The 17407-nt window shown below is 32.5% G+C and overlaps 1 protein-coding gene across 1 annotated transcript in view; it reads right to left on the bottom strand.

Annotated features, from left to right (window-relative positions):
- LOTGIDRAFT_171952 (hypothetical protein) overlaps positions 1 to 17053 on the bottom strand; it is a gene marked incomplete at both ends in the record, with an annotated part of 35057 nt that extends 18004 nt beyond the window's left edge. The window contains 2 exons of the mRNA XM_009048520.1: positions 10644 to 10730; positions 17011 to 17053. Of these exons, the coding sequence (XP_009046768.1) occupies positions 10644 to 10730; positions 17011 to 17053 (130 nt within the window). The remainder of the gene's footprint in view (positions 1 to 10643; positions 10731 to 17010) is intronic.
- Positions 17054 to 17407: the final 354 nt, after the last annotated feature.

The raw sequence follows: 17407 nt of genomic DNA, 5'->3' as shown, positions 1-17407 counted from the left end.
GTGGGGGACACGATATCCTTGTCCTGGAAGCACAGGCGAGATATTACTCAAGACTTTAATCGGTGACAAAAATCTTCTACCAAGAGCGCTTGTGTGTCTACATCTTTAGGTGTCAGATTGAGTATAGTTTAAGAAAGGGAAATCTCTCATATAAAGGATTAAATTAATATATAAAATATATTTAAAGGAACAATGCTCTATGAGTTTTGGTTGTGCATCAAATTTGGACTTGGATTCCATTGATTTCTCTGATGACCATTTGACAATTGAACTGATGTTATTGATTGTGAAAAGTATTTTGGTGGTTAATTATTCATGTTTAAAGGGTTAACAACTACTTCATTTAATTCTACGCCTCATTACCCTATCTTTCAAATAATGGTATTTTTATTACTGTCATTTTCCTTTAGTATTTGTTTTTAATGTTACAACATTGATCAGTCATCTATTGTAGAATATCAAATGTCTTGGCATAAGTTTTACTTCTTTTTAATTTCGTTCTGTCGTGCCAGTGATGTAGGTCGAGGCACTGACATTAAAAAGAAACGTCAGATGGGACAATAAATCGAGGGTCCGTGTGCTACAGGCTGTGCACATTAAAGATCACTCGACAGTTTGAAATTGAAAAAGCAGGCTAATGCCGCTTTCCTGGCAAAATTGCCTTCATTGCACACTCCATGGCGTTGCCTGTCCTCATAAGCCATTTTGGTGCAGAAAAGTAGCACATAAAACTCCATTTATTTTATTTCATTTTTACATGTTCAGTCTGTAGGTCATTTTTTGTCTCATGCAAATGACTATACCCTTCTTCAATGTCAGTTTTTCAGACCTGCATCATCGAAACTGGGAAACTAGATTGAAAAATCCAACGAACTATGCCAGGATAGAACCACCAGATGTAAAAATTGCTGAGTCATGAAAATACATGTGATGCATAGATCGGCAAAAGTATTCAAATGAATGGAGATCCCAGAGATTGAAGCCATTTCTACACAATGGCAAATGATTCATTGTTGAAGCAAAAACTGACATTTTCATGAATTTTTGATACAATTACCAATACATGTGAACTGTGACATCAATACATATACGAGTTGATTACAAACGTCATGAAACAACCCTCCATGTTTTAAACATTGACGTCTGCTATGCATCTTTAATTTGGTCACTGATTAATTCTTTAATTACACTGCAGTCACTGGTATAGACACAGACACATTCTCAAGTCAATACGGAAATAGGTCTCATAGACAATCATAAAGGAATTGTTCATGCATACTGATTGATCATGTCAGCCATTGAATATAGTCTCAATATTGGACATGGAAATCTCAAGTGTTGCTGTATATATACACAAGTATTATAATAACTAATTCTCATTCGGCAGACATTGAAAAGTTAATTTTGCATATAAACTCCACATGTTTTGTCAGTTTAGTGCGTAAAAGGTCTTCAAATCTGACACATTTTAGTGACAAAATCACATCGAGACATTTAGGAACCTCATTCATACATGACTGGTAAATGAGTCAAACTCAAAAGCACTTAGATAATTTGACTTTTAAATATTCAACTGATATTTTATAGATATCAAAATACATTTTAAATTGTAAGAAAAAGTAAAAAAACATTCAAAATTTTTAATTTTTTTCTTTAATTTTTTAAAATTCAACTGCTTCATTTTAAATGAAAATGACATATCTATGGATGAAATGGCAAATTTAACCCAGTCAATGGCTGTAGCTTGTTCTAACTGTGCCACACATTACAGGGTTTCATACTAAACTTGGTGAACTTCTAATCTCACCAGTTTTTCATGTGCATTTATATTTCAGACTCTTGTTTGTTTTAATAGGTTTTACAAAAGAAAAAACATGATAAAAATAATATTAAGACGATTGATAGACTAAAAAAATCACTCCATTAAGTAGGATGTTGTCTTATTAATCAGCTTTGTTAATAATTTGTAATATGATTGTCACGACATATAGACATGATACTGCTTCAATTACCATCAATTTAGTGGAGACTAGGTGCCTCACGTCTTCTCAATGTCAAGCTGTTACAAAATGCACCTAATACCTTGACTACAATAACTGCAGGTCGGAGAGGCTGATTTGAAAAAAGTATATAGTCGTTCAGATTGGACAATAAACTGAGGCCCCCAATGCTACAAGTTAAAAATCCCTCGACAGTTGGAAATCAAAAAGGAGCAGGCTAATCTAGTTGTCCTGGCAAAATTTCCCTCATTGCACCTTGCATGTCGTTGCCCATCTTCATTTGCCCACATGGTGCAGAAAAGTAGGATGTAAAACTCCATTCTTTTCATTTGGATTGCAATTTCTACCATTCTTGTATCACTAAAGTTTGTAAATACAGCAATTTGATTGGACAAGTTTGATAACATAGAAGAACTGTAAACGATATCACTGCTCATGTAATCAGAGACTATGATTGGCTGTATTTGCCAGCTTACAATCCAATGAAATCAATTAATTTACATGCTTCTGTGATACAAGAATGGTAGTCAAGGTAGTAGTTTGTAATAGCTTGACATTGTGAAGCAGAGAGGCTGAGGGTTTAAATGCTTCCTGAAACTTTCAGACTGAAAGTCTGGTATATAGGCCCATGTTGAGATAGCTCCTTATGATTCTTCACCAGTCTGGAATATCGGCCCAGGTTGAGATAGCCTCTTCCGAATTCTTTATTCAGTTTCCCTGTCAGCAATGCAGGGCAAAGAGTTCGATATAAAGAATATGATGGAAGAATTTCATACTGCAAAATTGTGAATAGAATCTAATATTCAGGATTTCACAATATGAACATCTATATGAATAAAGTTTGTTTTGAGTTGATTCCCTTAAATCTGATATAAATGAAACTCTTAAGTTGAGTTGAAATCAGGAAGGTAAATATATTTATTGTAGAAATAGTATAGATATTGTCTGAATCCTATGTGATATAACGTGACTTTACATTAACTAGAATTCTTCATAAACCTGTATAGATCACATAGACTGAAGGAAAACCAAAAATAAAAGGCACCTATAGTATGAAAGGACATGAAATCCAGTTTACCATGTCCACAGAGCTTGTCCTTAGCACCATAACTGAAGCATTTTAATAGCTACATTAATCTCTGTGGCCATGTTAAGAGGAGAGGCTCGTCCAAAATTCATTTTGCTGATTTATCAATAGAAATTTAACCAAGTTAAAGAAGACACTATAAAATATTACGGAGAATGCAAATTCCATGCTTAAGTTTCTATCTTAAAAGGTTTCAAGTAGGCTTAACAAAATTTTAACAACTTAGTTAACAACAAGATTTTGATTTTGCCATACTTTGGACGAGATTTTGATTAACGGAATAGCATAGCTTGTATGAATTTTATTATAACCCTGGCAATGGGAAACCAACTTCAAGAAATATACATGAAAACATGTCTGCCAAGTTATATCCATTTCTGTCAATAAATAATAAATAAATTTTGGACAAGCCTAACAATATTCTGCTCGAGCTATATTTTCTATTGATCACCATCCACTGCAATAGCAAGCCATTGACACTCGTGGTCTGTCGAGACAGTTTTACTCAATCACTAGAAGATTGCTACCTGTCTCTACTTTATCAAATCCCTTAAGTCGTTTTTCTTCCCAGCATCCATCATTTTTTCAAGTGAAAAGACTTGTTTGTGTCGTTTTTCACTGATTAGTATGCAAGTCTAGTATAGTCTACTATACTGTTCATATTAACTACTAGATTGTAAAGGGATTTCCTGATGCATTAACGCGATTGTAGATTTTTTTCGAGTTGATAACTCTGAATTTGTAGGATCAAAGGAAGGAATTTAGATCTTGTAAGGAAGTATTCATGAAAGGGAAAAAGAATTTGGAAATACAATTAAGAATGGATTTTCGCAAACTGAATCTTACAATAAATTCTGTTTTTGGATGATTGTTTTGTTAAGATTTCAAAGAACATATTGACTGTTGGACTGAAGAAAATGTTGAAATTACTTCAGTTTGGGAATGTCAAGGACAGAAACCAATGTTTAAATGCTTTTATGATTATGGTTGTTCACTTGCTGGATTCTGGATTGTTTTTGCCTCTGTTGGTGATGCAGGTCTAAATATATGAATTACATAGAATACTCTGAAGGATTTAAAGGGACAGATGTGCCATTTTGGAGGGTTGATTTGAGTCTTGAATATATGTAAATAGTCTTCAGAAGTACTAGAAATGTACGAAAACCGCATAATTTCTTCAAAAATATCTCCTATTACTGTTGATGTCTTTTCTATATTTGGCAATGTCTCAAGAAAAGACGACTCATTTTTTAAAATTTCATAAATGGATAATTCTGGACACACATGGCATTGAAGCCTCATATTGCGACAGTGAGCTATGAACACTATTACTGATTGGCTTAGCTAAAAAAAATTCTGTTCTGAGAAAAAGGTACAATTGGTAAAAAAAATGGCGCATCTGTCCCTTTAAATAGCCTTTGGCAATATTCTTTGGCATTTTCACTTTTGCTAGACTATTACCGCAGTTCATGTAAATTTCAGGACCATCTCTCTATACACCAATCACTTGATCTGCCTTCAAGGGATTTTATTAGATCATTTTTCACATGGCTTTGATGTGTCTCATATCGCCAATACAGACTGCTTGCAAAAGGAAATATATGTTGACATCGTGTTTGTTTAAAAACTGTTTGATCATACAGTTATTAATACTATACAGAACTCAATAGATTGCTGTCAAAATCTCAGGAAATTATGATGTTTAGAATTTCTTTGAGAATCAGAATTTTTTCCTGAACAGTTCCGTAAAAAGTGAAAATAGCCAGAAAAGCAATCATTTAAATACTCCTAGCCATATCAATAGCCAGTTGATTAAAATTGGCTGGCAAAGTTATAAAGTAAGTATTGACTGATCCGCAGCAAATATTTTCCTCCGTACTAGAATTTGGAGATTGAAGAGTTCCATACAATAGTTTCTGTGAAGGAATGGAAAAGATGTCTGCTATTACCAGCAATAAAGTAAACACTGTTGCTCAATAATGACTAATCAGCTAGTAATTATAGTTTCACTGCAACTAAATTAAGTAAACACCACCTTTAGCCTTTTGATATCTCTTGAAAAGAGAAAAGAATGGATGTTAATTATTCAAACTTCCGCTGCAGACGTGATTAAGAGGTGTATGGAGGAAAAGCATCTAGTGTCAGTAGAGAGCCATTATTATCTAACACTACATCCTAAATTATGTGGCTTTGGGTCTACATTGTTTAAAGAAATTTTATGTTTTTCTGCAAATGTTTTTAAAAGCAGTATGATTAACGTCCAGATATTCTCCCTGCAACACAATTGGTGCCAGAAAATAGCATAATGACTGGTAATTTTCAGGAAAAAAGAGATCAATTGCTAGATCCACACACAGATTGATCACTGTTTCTAGTTAGATATGAAAAAGTACAGAGTTTATAGTGGTGTTTTAAGGCACCCTCACACTATAGTGATTACCAGCTGTGTATGGTTGGGAGTAATGAAATTGGGCATGAGTACTGAACACAATCTGAACTCAGTTGCATGAGAGTTGTGCTGGGAACTTGTGACTGCTAGTCTTATTAACAATCACAATGGTGATTGCTATGGTGTCACAACCCCATCCACAGTTTAAGAATAAGTTATTAAGTTTGGAAAGGATGTTCTGCAGGATCAAAACCTATTTGTGAAAGAGTTCATTTTCTTTCTATAGTTAGATACACATAATAGTCACCAAAAATTGTGTTCCATGTGCACCATCTTAGAGAAGTGGATAACTCATTGCTGTTGCTAAGGCTTCTTTTGCTGTTGAAGGCTGTTGTAGTCTATAACATGCATGATTTTAAATTTAGTCTGTAGGACATTTTCACTATAATGAGCCAGTCAGTGTGTGGTTTAAAAGTCAAAATCTATCCAAAAAAACCCTGTACAAAAATGTAAGTGCATCCTGGCTGACTCCTTTTGTTTATCCAAATTAAACCTAAATGTATATTTAAAGGTTAAAAGTTAGATTGTAGTTAGTGATATTTAAAGTTTGGGTGTAAATTTAGCAACTACTAGGACAATAGATGATCTTAATTGAGGTCAAATAGATATAATTATTTCTTTTGATGCGAGGGCGCCAGTATGACACAATTTGTCATATATATTATCATTTTAACCTATAGTTTGAATTTAACATGTTCGGATGGTTGTTGTATTACCCGAAATAACCCCCTGTGTTCATCCTAACTCGTCATTCCATTTGACCAATTATTAGTCATGTTACATCAGAACATACTGTACTTTTGTGCAATATTAAACTGTGATGGATCTGATTGGTTAAAAACCTCATATATTACAATGACAGAGTTATGTTTTATTATCTTGCCATTACATCTGATGACGACACGTGTATATTGTGTTGAAATGTTATGTGCCCAACCTTATTAAAGAAGTGTGTTATATTCGATAATATTGTCTTGTGTTTTGTTAGAAAAATACTGGATCAAGGGCTATCTATTGAAACTGACTGAAGACAGTAGAATTTCTCTAGCATATAATTAGAAAAATTTTAACAGCATTTTGATTAAGTTGACATAAGTAACTTAAGTGATCTGAACTTGATTTTGAGAATATGGTCATCAGATCATGGATGACAAGTGCCTTGACCTGCAGAAAAATCACAGACAGAAAAATTGATTACATCTGCATTTTAATCAAATTGTGTATATACAACACATGAATATAAGTTGCTTTGAAGAATGCAGACAGATAATGAAATTGTGGACAAGAATAAACGACCATATTTGATTTCCATAATCTTTAAGATATGGCGGTATGGGACACATTAATCAAGATGTTAATAGAATTAATTAGTAGGGTTTAACATCTCATGACACTAGATTTATTGAGAATTAGTGTGATCTATGATTGATAGAGTCATAGAGTAATTACTACCAGATGCTCACCATTTACACGTTAAATAATTTCTATGCCACTGCCTGTGCCTTTTTTTTTTTTATCCAAGACTAGTCTTTTAAAGTAGAACTGCAATAGGATGGGCAAACAATTCTATGCCACTGTCTGTGCCTTTTTATCCAAGAATAGTCTTAGAAATTAGGGCTTCAATAGGATGGACATACATTTCTATGCCACTGCCTATGCCTTAGAAAATTTAAAATCCTATTTTTAAAGCACCATACCTAATGATCAAACTTGATGACAGTTTTATTAGGTGGAATCAGGCAGTGGAACAACTTCTATTCTTCAACCCCTACACACCAGTATTTTGCAGCCTCTACACATTTTTCTGTTCTCGAAAGAAATGTAATTTGTAATAATGTAAAAATTGTATAGTTTAAAATTGACACAATTTCTCTTGGTATGTTATAATGTAGATAATTATTTTGTTTTGTCAAATCTTGAGAAAATTGCTCTGATTTTAAATGGCCAAATCTATTGTAACATTACTCAGCAACAAATAAAATTGCTTTAATCCTTGAATATGAGATAGCAGACGCAGAAAAAAAGTCAATAATAATAGAGAGAGGCAACACGATTAGATTCAGATTACTGTACATCATATCATCACCAACACGGAGACAAAAACAATTCCTCTAATCTTATTTGTCAAATTTTTCTAGGGTAGATAACCCCCCGGCACTTGAAATATGACTCCGCTTTCTCTGTTGCTAACGGTTTGTATCCCAGGGGGCATAGCAAGAAAAGAGACTGGCATCATTTCAATGAACACTTAGTGTCAAATCCAATCAAATTCGACAATTTTCTCCTTCAAATGGTGTGGCAGTCGACAAGAAAATCAAGGCTGTAGTTGTGAAAATGAAATTTTGTGTCCTTAGATATTGACAACTTTTTCACAACTTTTACGTCAAGTCTCCAGCTGGGCAGACTGATGGCTAATAACCAATGTAGTCTTGATCAGTGTCACTCAAATTATCACAAGTGTTGGACACAAAATTGTAACCGAATCTAATCACGTTCAACCAGAAAAAACCTGCGGAATTTTTAATCGCAGATGGTGTTAAAAAATGTCATGGATGTGAGAAGGAATGCAAAAAAGATGTCTGACTGAATGAATGTCATTGCCAGAGAGGAGGAAATGATGCTGGATTTTCTGTAAATTGGGTGCCACAGAATTGTCAATGGGGGTACACCTATATTGAAATTTGAGATTGGAGAAAGGGGGGGGGGGGGGGGGGGAAGAGGATACATTTCTGCATCGAGAATAAATTTCTATAATTGACATATGAAGAGAATCTTGATCTGCTGATAATCTTGTTAATCCATGCCATTGTCCACTCTACATCTCCTCTCAATTATATCTATTTTAGTCCAGTGAAACCTGGAGAAATAATGGGAGACATGGTTGAAATGACAGAATTTTTTTCAATGAAATTTATATCTATGAAATATATTTATGGGATGTATCTCTACAATACATGAAATATCAATGAAATATATGTTTGATATGCTTGTATCAATGAAATATATGTTTGATATGCTTGTATCAATGAAATATATGAATGAAATACATATATCAATGACATTAAATTAATGAAATGTGTATTATTGAAATACATATATCAATGAAATAAATTAATGAAATGTGTATTATTGAAATACATATATCAATGACATTAAATTAATGAAATGTGTATTATTGAAATACATATATCAATGAAATAAATTAATGAAATGTGTATTATTGAAATACATATATCAATGACATTAAATTAATGAAATGTGTATTATTGAAATACATATATCAATGAAATAAATTAATGAAATGTGTATTATTGAAATACATATATCAATGAAATAAATTAATGAAATGTGTATTATTGAAATACATATATCAATGACATTAAATTTGTAAAATGTGTTCATAAAATTTAATAATGAAATGTATTAGTGAAATATATGTATCAATGAAAAAATATAACTGAAATGTGTTGATGAAATCTATAAATGAAATGAAATGAAATATATGTATTAATGACAATAAATTAGTGAAATGTATTGATGAAATCTATAAATGAAATGTAATATATGTATCAATGACAATAAATTAGTGAAATGTATTGATGAAATCTATAAATGAAATGAAATGAAATATATGTATTAATGACAATAAATTAGTGAAATGTATTGATGAAATCTATAAATGAAATGAAATATATGTATCAATGACAATAAATAAGTGAAATGTATTGATGAAATCTATAAATGAAATGAAATATATGTATCAATGACAATAAATAAGTGAAATGTATTGATGAAATCTATAAATGAAATGAAATATATGTATTAATGACAATAAATTAGTGAAATGTATTGATGAAATCTATGAAATGAAATGAAATATATGTATTAATGACAATAAATTAGTGAAATGTATTGATGAAATCTATAAATGAAATGAAATATATGTATCAATGACAATAAATAAGTGAAATGTATTGATGAAATCTATAAATGAAATGAAATATATGTATTAATGACAATAAATTAGTGAAATGTATTGATGAAATGATGAATGTTAATGAAATTGTATCAATGAAACATATTTATTGAAATGAATATCAATGAAATCTATAAAATGTATATTAGTGAAATCTGTTTTAAGCTTTAACAATGAAATCTATAAACAGCTTTATAGACAAAATATATAGATGTATGTAATAGACAAGAGTGTAGCTGTTGATGTTCGAACATGTGTTTTTGACATATAATCCTCCTCAGGAAAACCATTCAATTCCAACACTAGTACTTTTAAAGGTATATGAGTTAAGTAAGAAAACACTTTTAGCAAGATACAGAAGAATCTAATAAAAGCGCATAACAGATCCAAAACCGCAAATCAGGTACAATTACAGTACTGTCTTTCTACTTTAAATCATGATAACTTGGAGAGATAAAGGAGTCATAACAGCCAGAAGGAATCTGTTTTGATGATGACAGAACTTAATGTTTACTGGAGCAGACGTAGACTGTTTTTTTCACCTGTTCAATTACAAATTATACTACTGACTGTATATCGAGACGTTTTCTAGAAAATTGATCTGTTAGTGGAAACGCAGCCGGAGGGACTATTGAGGGGTGAATGAGAGAAATATAGTAATTGGATGGTAGATTACAGTAATCCTACACTATCTCTGCTCGTGACAGTCACAAACTATCCATCTGGTACTCAAAATTCCATTTACAAAGTCAAAGAAGCTAACTATTTTTCCATTAGTTTAATAGGAACATTTTAAGGCAAATCACAATTTGTTTTAATGGAGAACCTATCTTCCAGGAATGTTCATGAATTTTCTAGCATCCATTTAAAACTTCCTCCGTTGTTTGATTTTCTTTATATTTTTCTCTGTCATTTTTTTTTTGGGGGGTTTTAATGTTAAAAGCATCTGCACACATCTTACTTTCCCTTTTTGCTGTGATATTTGATTAAAGAGCCGAACTGGTCTTTTTTGTGTTTTATTATTGTCTTCATACAATTGTGTTCAGTGAATTTAGACCTGATCATGCTATCTGACCACAAAACATGGCTTCAAGCATGCGTCAAAATTTGAAGAAAAAAAAATGTACTCACTTTTACAAACATCATTAATTCGTTTATAGCCTAAATGCATAGCTTGAGATGGTGTTCTAGGTGGTTTATACCATAATCCATACCGCACTGAAAAATAGAGAAAAAGGAACATAAGAAAGATTGTCTGCCATGGAAATCCTGCTTCTGTTTTTTTCAGTGGAGGGGACACTTAAAGTTTTTATTCCACCATTTTGATTATCTGATGTCTGTGGTTCTTGAAATTCCAAAAACAAAGTTGACCAGATGATGTGGAACGAAGAAGAAACTAGTTTGGCTTGAAGTTTCTGAAATTACAGGAACCACTGGCGTTTGATTGGAAATCAGAATGTTGTAATGAATCAGAATGCTGCATTTACAACTTGTTAAAAAAATAACCCAGAATCTATTTAAAACTCATCCCGAATCATATTAAAGAAGAAATTAAAACATTTAGTTTATATATTATTGACAAGTCTTTGTGGTTGTCATTCATGGAGAGCCAAACCTAACAGAAGTACATGTTCATTGTCTCTCCTAGTCATTTCCCCGTGTGCTACAGGCTGTGCACGTTAAAGATCCCTCGACAGTTGGAAATCGAAAAAGAGCAGGCTAATGCCGCTGTCCTGGCAAAATTTCCCTCATTACGCCATACATGGCGTTGCCCGTCTTCATTAGCCCACATTGTGCAGAAAAGTAGGACGTAAAACTCCATTCATTTCATTTCATTATTTCTCCTAGTCATTTTTTGTTGTTTCTTAGAATTCTCTTATCTCCAGTATGTACAAGTTTGTCCCAGATGAAAATGTACCCAAAATGTACTAAGGTACATCTAATTTTATAATTGAAATCAATAATCATGTTTTCTAGTAGTATATTCTGTTGTAATGGAAATCAAATTAAATTCTGAGACAGCCTTGAAAACATTATGACGGAACAAAGATCACAGAAAGGTTTGTCTAATTGGAAACATTCCACAGAAGACAAACACATATTGTTACAAATGAATGTGACTTAGGCCATCCTTTTGTCATCTGCACAAAAGATGTACGTAAAAACAAGAACGACCTATGATGTAACAGGAAAAAGGAGTGAGTAGATAGTTCACTGAGTTTTCAGACGTAGATTAAAGGCGTCTGCACACAATTAATGTTTTGATTATCTACCTACATTACTATCTAAATCTTATAATTATAATGGAGACGACATATTGGTAATCAATAAATAACTCTATTATTATTATAATTCATATTTTTTTTTAAATCCCCGAGGATTAGAGATTTGCATGACTTCAAATTGAAACCAGACAACCTCAGAGAACCTAATATGTTACAGGAATCAATAAGGATTTCCTAAACCATACTATTAGCATGTCGTATATAAAAAGATCTAATAACTGATGTCAACTAAGGGCAGACGGAAAAAAATATTTATAGATTCCAGTGGGATTTGGATGATGTCAAGATTTGTCAAGGATTCTTAAATCTAAGAAAAAAAGACTGTCACAAAGATCTATTGTGGGAGTATGGATTAAGTCTACCTTCTTTTTTTTTTTAGAGAGCATTATGTCTGCTATGTATGAAAAGAATTTGAAAAATAGTCTCTGTAAATTCATAAAATCCATATCACTGGGATCAGACACTACACTGACAATGGACATGAATTGCAATTTATTACAAATAGAAGCTGTAGGTGTCCCCAAAACTCATATAAGGCCAGAAAACCTCTTAGAGTTGCTAAAGGATAGATTTTTAGATATTTGTACACAAATTTAAGGCCAAATTGTACTTGGTAGGCCTGTTGGATTGGTCTGTAAATTTCACCCATTCATCTTGCTTTATGTAGGCCTATTTATTGTGAAAATTTCAGTCGATTTGAATGTACTTACTTACCGCAAATGTGATGTTATTTTATTGGATTATGTATCATACTATCAGCTTTTAGTTATGGTCTATTCTAGAAATTCATAACTATTTTTAGATAGTGATCGTATCTAAGACGCTTTGTATTTATTGAACTAATGATGTGATATGGGATATGGTTCATCCATTATCCAGTCAGTCCGAGCCCCAAAGCGCTACTCAATTTGGGCTTTGTTAAAAAATGTAATGTATTTCCTGGCAGAAGTGGGAAAAATTAGGCGGCAAACACTGGTATTTTCTGGTTCCATTGCTACCCTAATAAGTATGGATTGCATCTATAGTAGATGTTCATAGCAACACTTGATATGATTCTGCAATTGAGTATCCCAATTCTGTATCCAACATATTTAATACAGTTGTAATAGTATAGTAATTGGTTTTGACAACTTCTTAATGAAATGATATGCATTCTACTTTTCTGCAACTGTGTGGGCTAATAATTACTGGTAACACCATGTAGTGTGCAACAAAGGAAATTTTGTCAGGGCAGTGTCCTAAATTCCTTTCAAGCAAGTCTTTTTTGCTAAATTCCAAAAAAATGAAGACATTAAGGTAGAGTGAACACAGGGTTGTAAGCTAATTACAGAGTGATGGAGTGAAATATTGATATTTTCTATCCATTTGTCGGAATAATAAGGGTAAATTAGTGCTTTTACTAATTAATAATTCAGCTTTATATTCAATGGCTTTCTTTACTTATTCATAATTAGCTCTATTGTTTTTAATTATCTTTGATGTGTGGTTAGCATGTTACAAGCCAGTATCGAGATGGAACCGGCCTTATTAATTATTCAGTCTTGCTGCACAAAATCTTACAACGTTTGTCATCGATATGTTAAAAGGGATTAATTGATAAGTCAAGATCAAAGTCAGACTTGAGAAATAAATCAGTCTTCTGATGGAATTCAGGAACCAATAATTGAATCAGGAGGAAATGGAATTGGCTACAAGTACCTGGGTTTGCGTATTCATGTACTTCTAAGACTTAACATGAAGTTAAATAGAGGTTTACTTCCTTTTTTTTTTCTCCTCCTGTTTGAGCTGAATGCAATGCCAGTATGCAATGAGATAATTTTTGTAAGGACACTGGCTTATTCATTTTCCATCAATACAGGTATCTTTTACATGCATAGCCTGCAGCACACCAAGCTTCTGTGTATAGTTCTATGCAAACATGTAGATGCTTCAATCAAACACAAAGACCACATTCTTACTTTTGACCCTCAATTTTGACATTACCAAACATTTTTGTCATTTATGTGCAATACAGCATTGCTCTTTTCAAACCAATGTGTTTGACAAAAAAAGCCTGGGATAGAAAAGTTGAATAAAAATTGCAAAATAAGTACCTTATATATGCATGTGAACTCTATGAAACTGGGAAATTGTAGTGGAACCCAAATGAATTTAAGTTTTTGAACTTGACTCCTTATTCCTTGTTTCTTTGACTTTCAGAAAAGATTGACAATATGAATATAGATAGATAATGATATACAATTGTTGTATATTATATAATATATATATCTCTTGATTCTGAATCACAATCTCTTTATAACTAATATGTCTTTATGACAAACTTTCAATTACACTAAGTGTAATTTCAGCACACAAATATAATATTAAAGAAATAATAGTCCTCATAAAGATTACGCAACTGCTGAGCATTTCAACTTTCAAATTGCCTTTCGTCTGACATACTCTCATTTCTTCACTCATTTCCATAGTTTTAGTGGTCTGACGTCTCAAGTTGACCATAATATTTGCCATTAGTAATATTACATAATCATTAATTGTATGATAAAGTATACAGAAGACATTTTAATGGCATATTAATTCACTCAAGATACAATAAAATACAGTTTTTCTTTAGCCATCAACACACATGTGGCACTTGATAATAGCCCTTAAAGAAATGAGAGAGCGACTATTGAAAGCAAGTGAGGCGAACTAATACTAATGTTGTTCGATTGAGTAATTCTGAAGCAAGTTGAACAAGACTATGTGTATTTCTTGTAATAGTGGGTTAGTTCGCTTCATTAGTCACACCAAAATTGATCTACAAGCATGTCAAGAAGGGGATCACCTTATTCAAAATGGCTGCCATTGTGGCATTCATACTAATTTACATAAAACGCTTAGATTACGGGATTAATTCATCAACGTTTTCTATACAGCTGGCCTCGGATTTCCATTAGCATAACAACTCATGCTTTTATATTCTCTCTTGTCTTCAAGTGCCAATCAAAAGAGTTTGGAATATAATAATCCATTTTGGCTCATGTCTGTAATGAATTTATGAGTATGACAATCCTTGGGACTTAATTAGGCAAGGTTAAAGAATTAATTGATTAATCTGGTATCTTTAATCAATCTTCTTCTCTGCTCATCAATTTCACTCTATGGATACAAAATGGACGCCGAACAACTCCTGACAATCTAATTCACCCAATTTTTGTTCAGTGAAAATGTTCCTCACGCTTCATTTGACACCAGACGATGTTTTTATTGTTGGTCAGATCATAGGGCGTCTGGCTACTTTCTTCTACTCTCTTGCCAATGGTAAGGTAATATTTGGTGTAGAATTGGCAGAACACAGAGAAAAGATGACATTTATATAGCCTAGTAAAATTTACACCAAATTAGTTAAGGTCTTATAAGCAGACGTTATCTGTGTTTAAAATTTCATAGCCAAAGGTATTTTACTCTTTCTCATTGATCATATGTACACAATACACAATCCCTTTGGCACCAGACTAGGAGATATTGACGGAAGTAAGAGAAATAACTCAATGCCTACATGCAACCTGAACACAAAGGATGAAAAATGACTATCATTACATTGAACAGAGAGTTCATCATGCATGGAAACTTAACATGGGTATAGCCTGAAGTGTCAGATGTGGAGTGGCAAAAGGTGTTCTAATAATGTGGTCTTGTCATAGGATTTGGATAGATGGAATAAATATACCAATTGAAACAATATGTGGACTCTCTTGGAGATGCTGAGTTGACATTCCCAGTCACTGAGAGTCATCATGTATTTTAGATATTAAAGTATGCAATTAAACAATATGTGGACTCTCTTGGAGATACTGAGTTGACATGCCCAGTCACTGCAAGTATGCAATTAAACAATATTTGGATTCTCTTGGAAATGATGAGTTGACTTGCTCAATCACTGAGTGTCATCATGTGTTCAATTATTTAAGTATGCAATTAACCAATATTTGGATTCTCTTGGAAATGATGAGTTGATTTGCTCAATCACTGAGTGACATCATGTGTCCTAGACATTTGTGTATGCAATTAAACAATATGTGGACTCTGTGAAAGGATGCTCAGTCACTCATTCATCACATGTTCCAGACAATTGAGTATGCAATGACTCTGGGAGATGTTGAGTTGAGATGCCAGTCACTGAGTGTTGTCAGGTGTTCCAGAAGAGTAAGCTCGGAAGATAGGATTAAATTCATATACATCAGTACAGTTATACCATAACAGAAAAACAAAATTAAAACATCTTATCAATGTCTACAGCAATTTCCTACAAATTACATTAGTCTCAATTTACTTTTATGTTGGAATAATTGCATGCAGTTATTAGTCTTATTACTTTGGTATAGTTTCAATATAATATTTCATAATTAGATCATGATTGATTACAAATCAGTTGGAAAAGCAATTTGGTCCAAAATGACTTTGTGTCTAGCTTTTTGAAGTCTTGATGCTATAATAACACAAAATTACCCTTATCAGATATAATGAGATCTAACAAATATTGAACAAAATGATGATCCTCTTAAATCTTGGTGCCTACCATATTGTTTGATCTTATTCATGAGCAATGTAGGAGAAAATTTTAAATTAGATGTTTGTTTTTAACACTAAAAATAAGTTATCATAACCATAATTTCTTGGTTAACATTATTTCTATTTTTATATCTATGGGCTGAATGATACTTAGGTGCAACTGACTTATGTAAACTAGGGAGTTCATTATTATTAAAGGGACAGGTGCAGCAATTAGGGGGGTTGATTTTAGTCTTGAATATATGTAAATAGTCTACAGAAGTACTAGAAATATAAGTAGATCGCAAAATTCCCTCAAAAATATCTTAAACTAACTCACTATTTCTATATATGTCTTTTCTATATATCACAGAGTATCGTAAATTGACCAGTCATCATTTTAACATTTACATACGGATAATTCTAGACAAACATGGATTTGAAGCTTTTATGATTAGCTAAGCTAAAAAAATCCAGTTTCTGAGACCAAAGTATGATTTTTAATCTAGAGTAACTTCTAACATTTTTTCTGAATATGAATTGTCGTCTGCAACATAATCAGTTTGTCACTAGGTGGTCCATTTTTAATAAAAAATTCTTTTCACAAAACTTTTTTTCTTCTCTTCAGTTACCTATTGATATAACATGTCTCGTTCAACAGAATCAAAAAAACGCTTTACCTTGTGGAAGCAGGGCAGATGCTGTCAATTGCAAACTTGCCATCTGCTAGGCTTCTTGTAGTGGTAGACTTGATTGTCCATACACCAGGAAGACTTTCTGATGCAGTAGACAGTATTTTTAAGGATGACACAAACTTCTTCCTAGCTTGAAGGTATAGTGCAAGGACATTGATAAGCTTGTTAAAGATAGGTTCCCTTATTTTCATTTATGAAAATACTAATACTTATATGAATAACTTGGAAAAATACCAGTTTGTTTCACATGTCCATAATTAATTCATAATTAGCTAAATTAGAAGAGAATTACCAACAGTATTTCAATGAGTGACCGATCAAAAAAGGTCAAAGAAGGTTTTTTGTTTATCCAGACTGCACATGCATAAAACATAATATATGA

Source organism: Lottia gigantea (assembly GCF_000327385.1).
Source record: "Lottia gigantea unplaced genomic scaffold LOTGIsca_123, whole genome shotgun sequence".
Lineage (NCBI taxonomy): Eukaryota > Metazoa > Mollusca > Gastropoda > Lottiidae > Lottia > Lottia gigantea.
The sequence above is the reverse complement of the archived record's forward strand: the minus strand, read 5'-3'. Positions and strand labels throughout refer to the sequence as shown.